Source organism: Nicotiana tabacum, chromosome 4 (assembly GCF_000715075.1).
Source record: "Nicotiana tabacum cultivar K326 chromosome 4, ASM71507v2, whole genome shotgun sequence".
NCBI lineage: Eukaryota > Viridiplantae > Streptophyta > Magnoliopsida > Solanales > Solanaceae > Nicotiana > Nicotiana tabacum.
This window is the reverse complement of record NC_134083.1, coordinates 117,753,112-117,765,419: the sequence shown is the minus strand read 5'-3', so window position 1 is coordinate 117,765,419 and position 12,308 is coordinate 117,753,112. Positions and strand designations below refer to the sequence as shown.

General features: G+C 37.6%; 1 protein-coding gene across 2 annotated transcripts; it reads left to right on the top strand.

Moving 5' to 3' along the window:
- The first annotated feature begins 1,537 nt into the window (after window positions 1-1,537).
- Window positions 1,538-12,250, top strand: LOC107776662 (coatomer subunit gamma). Of its 2 annotated transcripts, XM_016596570.2 has the most exons (18): window positions 1,538-1,780; window positions 4,244-4,341; window positions 4,539-4,589; window positions 5,642-5,755; window positions 5,847-6,047; window positions 6,141-6,242; window positions 7,276-7,383; window positions 7,511-7,744; window positions 8,349-8,599; window positions 8,755-8,926; window positions 9,130-9,285; window positions 9,372-9,422; window positions 10,101-10,241; window positions 10,322-10,519; window positions 10,606-10,737; window positions 10,868-11,041; window positions 11,446-11,685; window positions 11,852-12,250. In XM_016596570.2, the coding sequence occupies exons 1-18, from the start codon at window positions 1,735-1,737 to the stop codon at window positions 12,044-12,046; spliced, it is 2,664 nt and encodes an 887-aa protein (XP_016452056.2). In that variant the 5' UTR covers window positions 1,538-1,734; the 3' UTR covers window positions 12,047-12,250. The 2 variants fall into 2 exon arrangements, with proteins under 2 accessions (XP_016452056.2, XP_075108463.1); XM_075252362.1 differs by lacking the exons at window positions 1,538-1,780; window positions 4,244-4,341; window positions 4,539-4,589 and adding an exon at window positions 5,146-5,261.
- The last annotated feature ends 58 nt before the right edge of the window (window positions 12,251-12,308 follow it).

The window sequence follows — 12,308 nt, the reverse complement described above, 5'->3', positions numbered from 1 at the left end:
TTTGGCTTTACATACTAGTACTATTCGACAGTACTAACGTCCCTTTTGCTGGGGGCGCTACATCTTTGAATGGATGTATGTGGTTCCATAGCAGACAGTGTCGATTGCAGCTAGCGGCGCATCCTCTTCTCAGTGACCTTGGTGAGCCCCCCTTTTCTTCCAGGGGACATGAAGTACATCTATGTTTATATGCTTACACGTTTTGAGGTATAGTCGGGGCCTTGTTGCCGGTATTATCATAACTGTCTTTTGTATCCTTAGATGCTCCGTAGACATTTACGTGGGTTATGTGGGGGTATTGGAATGGGTCGTTGAATTATGTTGTATTTCTTCTAAAACTCTTATTCCGCTAGTTTGTAAATTGTATGTATTTTGGAGACTTAACCATGATGTAATGAAAATGAAGCAAGGCAACTTGTAAGGTTATATATATATAATTCTTCCACTGCTTAACTAATGATAACGTGCCTTCTTTAATCACAAACGAGTCGGGAAGTAGTCATCTAATAGGCTTGCTCGACCGGGTTCACTCGGTTGAGCGCCGGTCGCGCTCCCCGAGGTTGGGGCATGACAGCCTCTCGGCTATGCGGGAGACAGTGACAAAGCTTACATCCGAGCTAGAAGTGGCCAAGGAAAGAGAAAGGCTTAGAGATGCTCAATTCCTTGGTATGTAAGATGAGATCAAAACTCTCCTTTCTACTGGAGCTTTTCCGTTACCCCGGTCTCGTGAGTCATCTCTAGAGGTCGACCTCCATGTGATTGTTCCTCCCATCCTCCTCGTGATCGTTCTTCCGTCTTCCCGTGATCGTTCTTCCCGTCCTCCACAAGACCGTTCTCTATATCGTCTTGTAGATGAAAGTTCATCAGACGATGATGATGTTGTAGAAAACACCCCTTGACCAATTCTTTGGTATACTTTGAACTAGACTAATAGAACCAGCTTTGAATTAGATTGAACAATTTTGAACTTGTTGTAATTAGTTTTTGCTTTGTTTTGGATTGTGATGTTCAATTGAACTTTAATTTGTTAGTATTAAAGTATTAATTGGATGTTTGGTTGTTGTTGTTGTTGTTATTGTTATTTTTATTGGATTTTTGGTGAATTAGGGGGGTTGTATGTGGTGAATTAGTAGTTATTAGATGTGAATTTGGGGTATTGGTATGCTGTTTTTATTTGACAGGTGGTGTAGCTACCAAAACAGGTATTTTCTACCAAAATTAAACCCAGAAAAACGACCAACCTTGGTCGGTTACTAATAAAAAAAATTAAATTATACATTACCGACTAAAGTTGGTCGGTTAATGTACATGAATTCCCAGAAATTCAACATTACCGATCAAATTTGGTCGGTGTGCTTCCTGACCAGTCCAGTTTACCGACCAATTTTGGTCGGTATTTTTAAATTTTAATTATTTATAAAAAAAATATCTATGGTTATAAATGGTTAAAATTGCACTCAATTTTAATTTGTGGTCATGTGTTAAAGAGAAACTTTAAAGTGGCTATTTGTGGAAATGACCCCCTTTTGGTTACAGTAGACCCAATTGACCCGTCTCCTAACTCACCTCGGCGCTCGCACACCGAGAGAGCTTCAGAGATCAAAATTTTCGACTTCACTACTCACCATATAAATACAGTGAGACTGTACATTATAGAGATTAATCTAATAATCTCACCTTCACCTTCCTTGGTGAATACTCACAACATCTCTCTGCAATTCCTCTCGTAAAAATATGGCTCAGCCTCTCCTGAAGAAAGACGACGATCGCGATGACGAAGGTACGAATTTTTGAATTCTCAAGTTTTTACAGTCTTAACATATAATTAATTCACGTATTGCTGTTTTACGATGCTTTTAGATCTGCATTTTGTAGTTTCTTCTTAGTATTATGTGTTCCAGTGAATATTGAGTCTTATTGCTGTCAATCTGTTAGGATTTATGGATTGAAGTTTCCACCGCGATAGCATTTATATGGCGGCAAGTTTATGTTTGATCTTCTTTGAATTTTTCGGTGGTTGATGCGAATTGATCCGCTTCTTTTACGACTGTATATGTCCTTGCAGGCTTCCTATAGATCTGCATTGTGATTTAATGCTTCATTCACTTTATGTTTTCTGGATGAAAATGAGTCTGATTATAGTTGATCTGTTAGTAATCAGCTGCTGTTACTAGCCTTTTTACCTTTTTTCTTTCTGATAATCGTGTATCGTTGATTCAACGTGCAAATCAGTTGGAATTCAGCATTGAACGTTTTTTAATATTGGAATTAGATATGCCTGAATAGAGTGGAACGAACTGTGTAGATTCAAATGAACTGGCACCATAGGCCCATTGTAAACGAGTTGAAAGAAGCAATCCGTAGAAAATTTGGCACTGCTCACTAAATTTTGTAAATAATGGCATGTGGAGATCGGTTGTTGCTGTTTTGAGAAGAATCGACGGAATAACTTTTAGCATAAAAAAGTTCCTAGTATAAAGAAATTCAACGGAATGGATTCGGTGGTTCATATAGCTTAGGCGAACTGATATGGGATTGAGGCACAATTAAGTGATTGACGAGTTGAAAAGCTACTCATCTAACTTATTTAAGATTTGAGTGAAACAGACCTAATTTGATTCTTGAAAAGAGCATAGGACAGTGTTGATGAAGCCAATCGCTTTGTCGCTGCGAAGCGAAAGGTTATTGCTTCATAGCCATGTGCTTCATTGAAATATGCGCTTCAAACAACGACACGCACATCGATCCAAACATAAAAAAGGCCGGTTCTTTAAATCTTAACTTTGAGGAGTTGGACCGATCTCTGCATCATTGTATAATGGATGCTGAAGTTAATTATTTTTATTGTAATTTATTATTATAGTACCATAATTCATACTCCTCCCATTCTAGACTATGTGACATCATTTTCTTTTTTAGTTTGTTCCAAAAAGAATGACAACTTTCTAAATTTGGAATCAATCTAGCTTAAACTTCTTATTTTAATCTTAATGACAAGCTTTTATAGCTACACTAATGGTATGGCATGTTTAAGACTATAAGTTTCAAAGCATCCAAGGGTCTGGCCTAGTAGTCAATGAAGTGGGTGTGAACCATGCGGTCTCAGGTTCCAATCCCAGATGAGGCAAAAAAATTAGGTGATTTCTTCCAATCAGTCCAAGCCTTGATGGATAGAGTTACCCGGTACCTGTTGCTGGTGGGAGGTAGCAAGTATTCCGTGGAATTAGTCGAAGCGCGCACAAGCTGACCCGGACACCATGATTATCATAAAAAAAAAAGACCACGAGTCTCAAAAGGTTTATAGCAACACAAATATTATGGCATGCCTATAATCATAAGGTTCATAAGTCTTACTTTCTTTCTTAAAATACGTGCCTAGTCAAACTATGCTACATAAATTGAAATGGGGGGAGTATTTGTTTGGTGCTTTTAATTTTCTGTAAATTGTGTGCTTCACTTCAAAGAAACGTGCAGCGTGCTTTACTTTTTGCTTTTCGCTTAAAGCTTCATAGACCCTATTTCCAGTGTTATCAAAGGCGAAAAGCGTAAAAAAAACTCTAAGGTCTGTTGGGACTTTAAGCGCAAAGCGCAAATAAAGCGTGGGCTTTAATGAAGAAAGGCACTAATGGAGAAAACTACAAATATGTATGTGTAGTCCAAGACTAATATCTATAAGCATGAATACCAAATATATGGACAAAGAAATTGAAGAAAATTTGCGATAAAGTGAAATATCAATTGTTTAGTGTCGCCTCTTCAGGATTATGCTCACTGGCAAGGAAAAGTATGCCTTAGAGGCTTGATGAAAGCACTGAAGCATCCATTAAGTGAGACTAAGCGCTCAACACGTTTTGAGCCTTGCTTCAGGGCTTAAGCGCGCTTTAAGCACGCCTTCGATAACACTGCTTATTTCTTTTTGCGCTTTTTACTTCTAAAACTCACTGGCTTATGGATATATACCTCACTAGAGCCGAGTGGATAAAGATGATTAATATAGTAGAATCCAACTAATTCAGGATTGAGGTTTAGTTGGCTGATTGAGTTGAAATTGCTCATTTGTTGGTTTAGTGTGAAAACATTGGGGAAGCTAACTGTTTGTGGTTCATTTAATGTGTCATTTTCAAAACTCTCCAGAATAGTGCTTTTTGCTAGATCTATGTGATGTAGTCATTTGGCTAGTAGGAGGAACTTACTTTGTTTGTAGTCAAAGGGCATTTCATATTGGATTTATATAATAATGCAGCGGAGTACTCTCCGTTTATGGGGATTGAGAAGGGGGCTGTGCTTCAGGAAGCTAGGGTTTTCAATGATCCGCAATTGGATGCACGCAGGTGCTCACAGGTCTGTTCTATTGTTATCTTTGATTTCTGATTCTGCCGTGCAAATTATAACTCTTGTAGATTTTATGTCATGTCTGTTCTATTGTTATCTTTGTTTTCGGATTCTGCCATGCAAATTATAACTCTTGTAGATTTTATGTCATGTTAATTTACTTAGACTAACTTGTTAGCGCTTCCTTTATTTTCGGGGTTTTCCAGGTCATTACAAAGCTTCTGTATCTTTTGAATCAGGGTGAGACGTTTACAAAGGTTAGTTTCTAAGCTAGTTCTGTTTTTGCAGTGAAGCATCTATTCTCTTTTTCTCAATTATTTTCTTTTGATAAATTGTACATTAAATTGTTATTAGTAAGCAGAAAGAAAAAGAAGTATGTGACATCACAGCTCATGCTAGACCACCTTTTTTTTATGAGAATTAAGTCACCAAAGCAAGTTTCTAGATAGTTTAAGCTATCAAAGAATTAATGATTGAATGAAAGAAAAATCAATAGAAGAGGTGTGGCTAAGTAGAGAGCTGTAGAATTCATAAAACCGGAAAAGAGCCTTTACTTTTAAATAACTAGTTATTCTTCTTGTTGTGAGGGCCTCGCTTGAAATAAGCCTCTCTGCCCCGATCAGGTACCAGTTGCATTGCAGGTACACCTACTTATGTTCGGGGTCCCCCCCCCCCCCCCCTCTTTACCAGCACCAATATATCATCTACATATTTCTACTAGAATAGGAAACCTATCAAATTGTTGGACAGGGGGGAGGCGGAAGAGGTAATGAGGAATAAGCTCACGATAAACGAGGTGCAATAGAAGAGGCGAAGACAATTGTGCATAAGATGGGAGACAAACTGACGTGCTAAAGGAGATGTTTGTTGCCAGAGGGATAGTAAAAAAGGAGGAGATTTGAGAGAAGAGATGATTGCCTTGTTTGGAGGTAGGGGTTGAGAAGAAGAGAATGGAACAAAGCTTCCTTACTTATTATAAAATGTGAGGGACATAATATCATTCCTTATTCAAGATATTCCTGACCATGATCTCTCTTGAAGGATCGGGTATTACCTCATTTTAAAAGTAAGTTTAATTCTGGGAGGTAATTCAAACGTGGGACGAGATCTGACTAATTTGCCTGGACCTTAATCCCACGTACGAATTAGCTCCTATGTCTCTTTTCATAAAGCTTCTTTTCTTGCTGCTTTTTTGGTAAAAAAACCACCAAATTATTCTTGTCCTTGTACAAGGTCTTTGTGTCACTTTGAGTACATTGTCTCTTTTTCATCATGAGAGCTCATTTCCTTAGTTTGTTTTAATTTGTAGGTTGAAGCTACAGAAGTGTTCTTTGCTGTCACAAAACTCTTTCAATCAAAGGATCTTGGTCTAAGGAGAATGGTATACTTGATGATAAAAGAGCTTTCTCCCTCAGCCGATGAGGTAAGATCCTAGTTGATCTCCCGTGTTGATTTGTAAATTTCTACTTATTCTGTGGATGAAAATAACTTTTCATTTCTTTTTGCTCCAAAAGGTGATCATCGTTACTAGCTCTCTTATGAAGGACATGAATAGCAGAACAGATATGTATCGTGCAAATGCTATTCGAGTCCTCTGCCGAATCACAGATGGGACTCTTCTCACACAAATTGAGAGATACTTGAAACAAGCCATTGTTGACAAAAACCCTGTTGTTGCAAGTGCTGCCCTTGTTAGTGGAATCCATTTGCTTCAGGTACTCCCAGAATTTTGAAGAATCCTCTTTCCTTTGGTTGCTTGTTTGGTGGTAGCTTTCTTGAAAACCTTCTTTGTTTATGACTTTCCACAGACAAATCCGGAGATTGTGAAAAGATGGAGCAATGAGGTCCAAGAAGCTATTCAGTCAAGGGCAGCACTCATTCAATTCCATGCACTGGCGCTGCTGCACCAGGTATGAGTACTCATGGTTAATCAAGTAATTTGCTAATCTTTTCGAGAATTTGGTCTATTATCATCAATCCCTTCTTTTCATGTGATTACTAAATTCTTGTGTGCGAATTATAAAAAAAGAGTTAGTCCTCAAATATATATGGGAAAATACATTAAAACCCCCTAAAACATACCTGTTTGTTACTTTCATACTTAAAGTATGGGGCGTTCACAGTTACCCCTAAACTTTAATATTTCCTATTTAATACCTCCCAGTGTGCCAAGTAGTATGGAGAGTGGCTTCACTCTCCTTGTGGCATATGAGAGCCAAAAATTAGCCAACAAACAATAGCCACGTGAAATTTTTATGATTCTCTCTTATTAATTAATTATTACTGATTTTTTATTATTATTTTTTAATTATACGGGAAAATACATTACAAACCCCTAAACCATATCCGTTTTGCTACTTTCATACTTAAACTATGGGGTGTTCAGTCTTAAGTAGGAGAAATTATAGTTCAGGGGATACTGTGAACATCACATATTTTAAGTATGAAACTAGCAAAACGAGTATAGTCTATGGGTTTTTTTTTTAACGTATTTTCCCAATATATATGTGGGTGGGTGGGTGAAAATAAATAAATAAGAACAAAACTGAGCAGATGAAAAGAAACATTAATTCTGAAATGCAACGAGATTCTACTGCTAACAGTCGGGAGTGGGTGGGGGTGGAAGAGCAGGATTTTAGCCAGTTGTAACTGAAAACAAATTATAAAGAAAAGTGATTCACCATATTCTTTAAGAGCTCATAACATGGTGCGGTGCTCGGATCCTCTCTAATCTCTTACAACCCACCCACCCACCCACATTCCTTTTTGACTGTTAGCGGTAGAATCTCGTTGCATTTCAGAAATAATGTTTCTTTTCATCTGCTCAGTTTAGTTCTTACAATAAGTTGTTAGATATTGTGGTATCCCACGTCATTTCTCCAAAAGGATCCTGAATAAGTAACATTTTGCATGCACTGGTATGTTTTACTTCAAAATATACAGATAAGGCAAAATGACCGTTTAGCTGTGAGCAAGCTTGTTACCAGTTTGACAAGAGGAACTGTTCGCTCGCCTCTAGCTCAATGCCTCTTGATTCGTTATACTAGTCAGGTGCCTTCTTTTTCTTTCATTTCTAATTTTTGAGATTTAACATCATAACTTGATTGGACTTCTATTATAGTACGAGATTCTGATTCTGGGTTTGTTAACTAAGAATTGGGATTTCATATCTATTCAGGTTATAAGAGAGGCTACCATGAGTAATCAAACAGGGGATAGGCCATTCTATGACTATCTAGAGGGTTGCCTACGTCACAAAGCAGAAATGGTTATTTTTGAAGCTGCCAGGGCAATCACAGAGCTTAGTGGTGTGACTAGTCGGGAATTAACTCCTGCAATCACTGTTCTACAGCTCTTTTTAAGCTCTTCCAAGCCAGTTCTTAGGTTTGCTGCTGTTCGCACCTTGAATAAGGTGATTCGTCTATACTTTCATTGGTCTTCAAGCTCTATTGTGAATGGTTAAGTTGGTCATGCGGTAATTGTGTTTTGGTTAAGTAATGATGCCAATGAATGATACAAACTAACCCATGTTTTTCCTTTTGGGATAACTCAGTGTGTTTATCTGTACAAATACCAGAATTCCCCTTTGACAATGAAAGATTAATGTGTTTGTATGCGACTGAAAGTGGGACCAAGTGGTTGGCCCCTCATCCCTCTTAATCCCAATTTTAATATAGCACCTTCTCTATTTTGAGACATTTGGCACTATTCTACTAATAATATTATTCTATACGACTTTTAAGACTTCAAATTCTTTACTTATTGTTTATCCATCAGACTAACTTTTCAGTTGTTACTTCAATACTTTTTTCCAGTACTCTTAATATACTACATAAGTCAAATTAACTTTTCAAACTCCGTGTCCAGTCAAGCACCATCATTGGATGGAGGGAGTAATACTTTGTGCAAGAAAATAGAAATGCTTGTTTTCTCCTATCTGATTCTATAATAGTTTAAACCCTTTTTGTGCTTTCTGTAATTGAAGCAGAAGGATTAGGAATTTGAACTGTGTGCAGGTGGCAATGACACATCCTTTGGCTGTGACAAACTGCAACATAGATATGGAGAGCTTGATTTCTGATCAGAATAGGAGCATAGCAACTCTTGCCATAACGACTCTGCTTAAAACCGGCAATGAATCAAGTGTTGATCGTTTGATGAAGCAGATAACTAATTTTATGTCTGACATTGCTGATGAGTTCAAGATTGTTGTGGTGGAAGCCATTAGATCATTGTGTTTGAAGTTTCCCCTGAAGTACAGATCTTTGTGAGTAATCATGGACTTTTAAGGAAGTGCATATAAATACTCCTACATGAACTTTTTTGGTTTCATAGATCCGCCAAGAAAAGCCTCCAAAACAAATGTAATATTTTTTTTGTTTAACTTCTGGAGGATATTTGCTAATTCTTTCATATTTGTAGGATGAATTTCTTAAGCAATATTTTGAGGGAAGAAGGAGGATTTGAGTACAAAAAGGCTATTGTTGACTCAATTGTGATCCTGATCAGAGACATTCCAGATGCTAAAGAAAGTGGGCTGCTTCACTTGTGTGAATTTATTGAGGACTGTGAATTTACATACCTTTCTACTCAGGTTATTTGGCTTCTCTATTCAATCTCCATTGTTCATGGTTTTCTTGTTAATCTAAATTGTTTTGCTGAACCTTTTCTCTCTCTCTCTCTCTCTCTCTCTCTCTCTCTCTCTCTCTCTCTCTCTCTCTCTCTCTCTCTCTCTCTCTCTCAGCTTATGAGATGATCTATTTATTTATTTATTTATCTCCTTTTATGTATCTATAGATACTACATTTTATTGGAAATGAAGGACCTAAGACATCAGACCCCAGTAAGTACATACGATATATATACAATAGAGTTATACTTGAGAATGCAACAGTTCGGGCCAGTGCAGTGAGCACCTTAGCCAAGTTTGGTGCCTTGGTTGATTCATTGAAGGTAGGCTTGCTCTCTGTTTTTCTTTGTGTCATGAACGAATGCCGCATTTTTACTCTTGATAAAACGTGTGCTCTAATATGCTGCAGCCCCGTATATTTGTGCTATTGAAACGTTGCCTATTCGACAGTGATGATGAGGTTAGTCATGATGTTTTACATATTTTAGTTTTTTTAATGATTTTGTTTATATTATTGATGATTCTCCTTTGTCCTTTTTCTTTTTCATGATAGTTGTGAGAACATATCTTTGATTTGTGAAACTTCTTGCATCACATATGAGAAATTATTTGCTATCTTTTTCTTGTTTCCTTGTTCAAGATGCCATTCAGATTGCAAAGTATTTCACTTTTAATTATAAACAATGTCCTTTCCTAACTAAACATGTATAAAGTCTCTATCCTTCCTATTAAGTTCCTCCTGGCCCTCCCATCCCATTAATGTTTCCCTTGGAAATTGTTTTTTCTTTTTTTTGATTCAAATGTGTAATTGGGTGTATTTTCCATGTTGCTGGGGGTATGGGTTTTGAGTGTGGTATCAAAGCATGCTGTTTATCTCTCATAGTATGGCAGCTTCATATCTAATATAAGAAGTAACTGCATTTAAATTGAACTATTATATGCGCAAAGGCTCTTGTCGGAAATGTGATGTTACGTCATGTGTAGAGCTTTAAAGCTTCCACCACCATCATCATCATCATGGTTTTCTTCATTTTGGGCTCTACCCGTTTCTTATGTGTTAATATTGCTGGTAAAAGAAAAGAAAATTTCTACTATTATTGTTATTCCTTTAAGCTTGTGAGTGGTAATCTTTTGGCAGGTTCGCGATAGGGCAACACTGTACTTGAATACCCTTGGAGGTGATGGTGCAGTTGTTGAAACTGATGATGAAGTGAAAGAGTTCCTATTCGGGTCACTCGGTGTCCCTCTAAGTAATCTGGAGACAAGTTTAAAGAACTATGTGTGTATCTTCTCTTAATTTTCTTGACCTCTGGTTCTTTTATTATTGGTTATCTGATTATTTTGCTTAAACGGCTGCAGGAGCCATCAGAGGAGGCGTTTGATATTTTTTCTGTTCCCAAGGAAGTTAAATCTCAGCCTTTGGCAGAGAAGAAAGCATCGGGTAAAAAGCCAACTGGTTTGGGTGCTCCACCTGTCGGCCCCACCTCTATTGTTGATTCATATGAAAGATTACTATCCTCTATCCCAGAATTCGCTAGCTATGGGAAGCTTTTCAAGGTTCTTCATTGTTTTTTCTTGTCGTTTATTTTCTAACGTCTTTCTCAGCTGTTTCAGTGAGTAATTTTCTTTGTCTTGTGTTTCAGTCATCGGCGCCTGTGGAGCTCACAGAAGCTGAAACAGAGTATGCGGTTAATGTCGTGAAGCACATTTTTGATAGTCATCTAGTGTTCCGGTACAACTGCACCAATACCATTCCTGGGCAATTGTTGGAAAATGTAATGATTTTTTGCAAGGAAATTCTTGCATTTTGAAGTGATCTGCTTATTATTCTAAGATTCTTTGAAGAGTTTCTTGCATTTTGATGTTTGGCCCACTTATTCATCCAAACAATGTTTTCCCCGCCAGGTCTCTGTTATTGTGGATCCGTCCGAAGCTGAGGAATTTTCTGAAATAGCATCCAAACCTCTCAAGTCTCTTCCATATGATACTCCAGGGCAGACATTTGTGGCTTTTGAGAAACCTGAAGGAGTCCCTGCTGTTGGGAAATTCTCGAACACACTAAGTTTCATTGTTAAAGAGGTATACTGCTCATGAGAACTATTACCTTCAAAAATTTTGTTATGGAATCTATGTATAACTTAGGAGACAACTAATGATTTACTTTTCAGGGTTATGATACTTGTACATAAAGTACATAGTGTCTTTATTATCTGTATATAACATATCTGGCATTATTTTGGATATCCTTTGAGCTGTGGTTATTTGTTGAGACCTTTATTAGACATGGGACATGGTTTCAATGTTTTTCATGTATCCTCGAAACCTTGCCGATTTAGCATTTTATCTCCTCTGCATATTACTGCTTCCCAAGATTGTCTTAGTTTTGATTTAAAATGAAATGTTGGATTGTATACTGCTCATATTTATTCGTAATCTTGGTTATATGCAAAGGTGTAATGTTAATTAATTTGACGATCCACCAGGTTGATCCAACCACTGGTGAGGCTGAAGATGATGGTGTTGAAGATGAATACCAACTAGAAGACCTGGAGGTTGTCGCTGCAGATTACATGCTGAAATTGGGAGTCTCCAATTTTAGGAATGCATGGGAGAGCTTGGGACCAGATTGTGAACGCGTAGATGAATATGGTCTTGGCCCAAGGGAAAGCCTGACTGAAGCAGTAAATGCAGTCATCAACCTTCTTGGCATGCAACCTTGCGAGGTTTATCAAATTCAACACTCTTTGTTAAAACTCCTTTTTAAGAGCAGGAGATACTGTTTTGTTGAATACCGTCTGTAACTTACGTAATTTTAGTCAAATATTTGCAGGCAATTCTGCATAATTTTTCTCTCTTTGGAAGCTGAAATAGTTTCTGATGTTTCTGCAGGGCACTGAGGTAGTCCCAAGCAACTCAAGATCGCACACATGTTTATTATCTGGTGTATACATTGGCAGCGTAAAGGTACTTGTTCGGTTATCATTTGGATTGGATGGGGCAAAGGAGGTTGCAATGAAGCTGGCTGTTAGGTCAGAAGATATATCTGTAAGTGATGCAATTCATGAAGTTATTGCAAGCGGCTAGGTTTCTTTACATCGACCGAGAGATACTAGTTGTTAAGGTGATACTGTGGTGGGATTTGACAAAGTCAATTGGCTCTGCGAGATACTCTTTGACGAGTTATTGGAATTCATTCATTTATATGACTAGTCGGAGTTGATTATTGTAGTTTATCCAACTCTAACCGGTATATTTTTTGCCTCGTATATATTTAAAGTGATTTCTAAAGCAGTTTTCCCAAGCCTGAAACTTGGCATTCAGCACATTTGTACTCCTAAATTTTGAT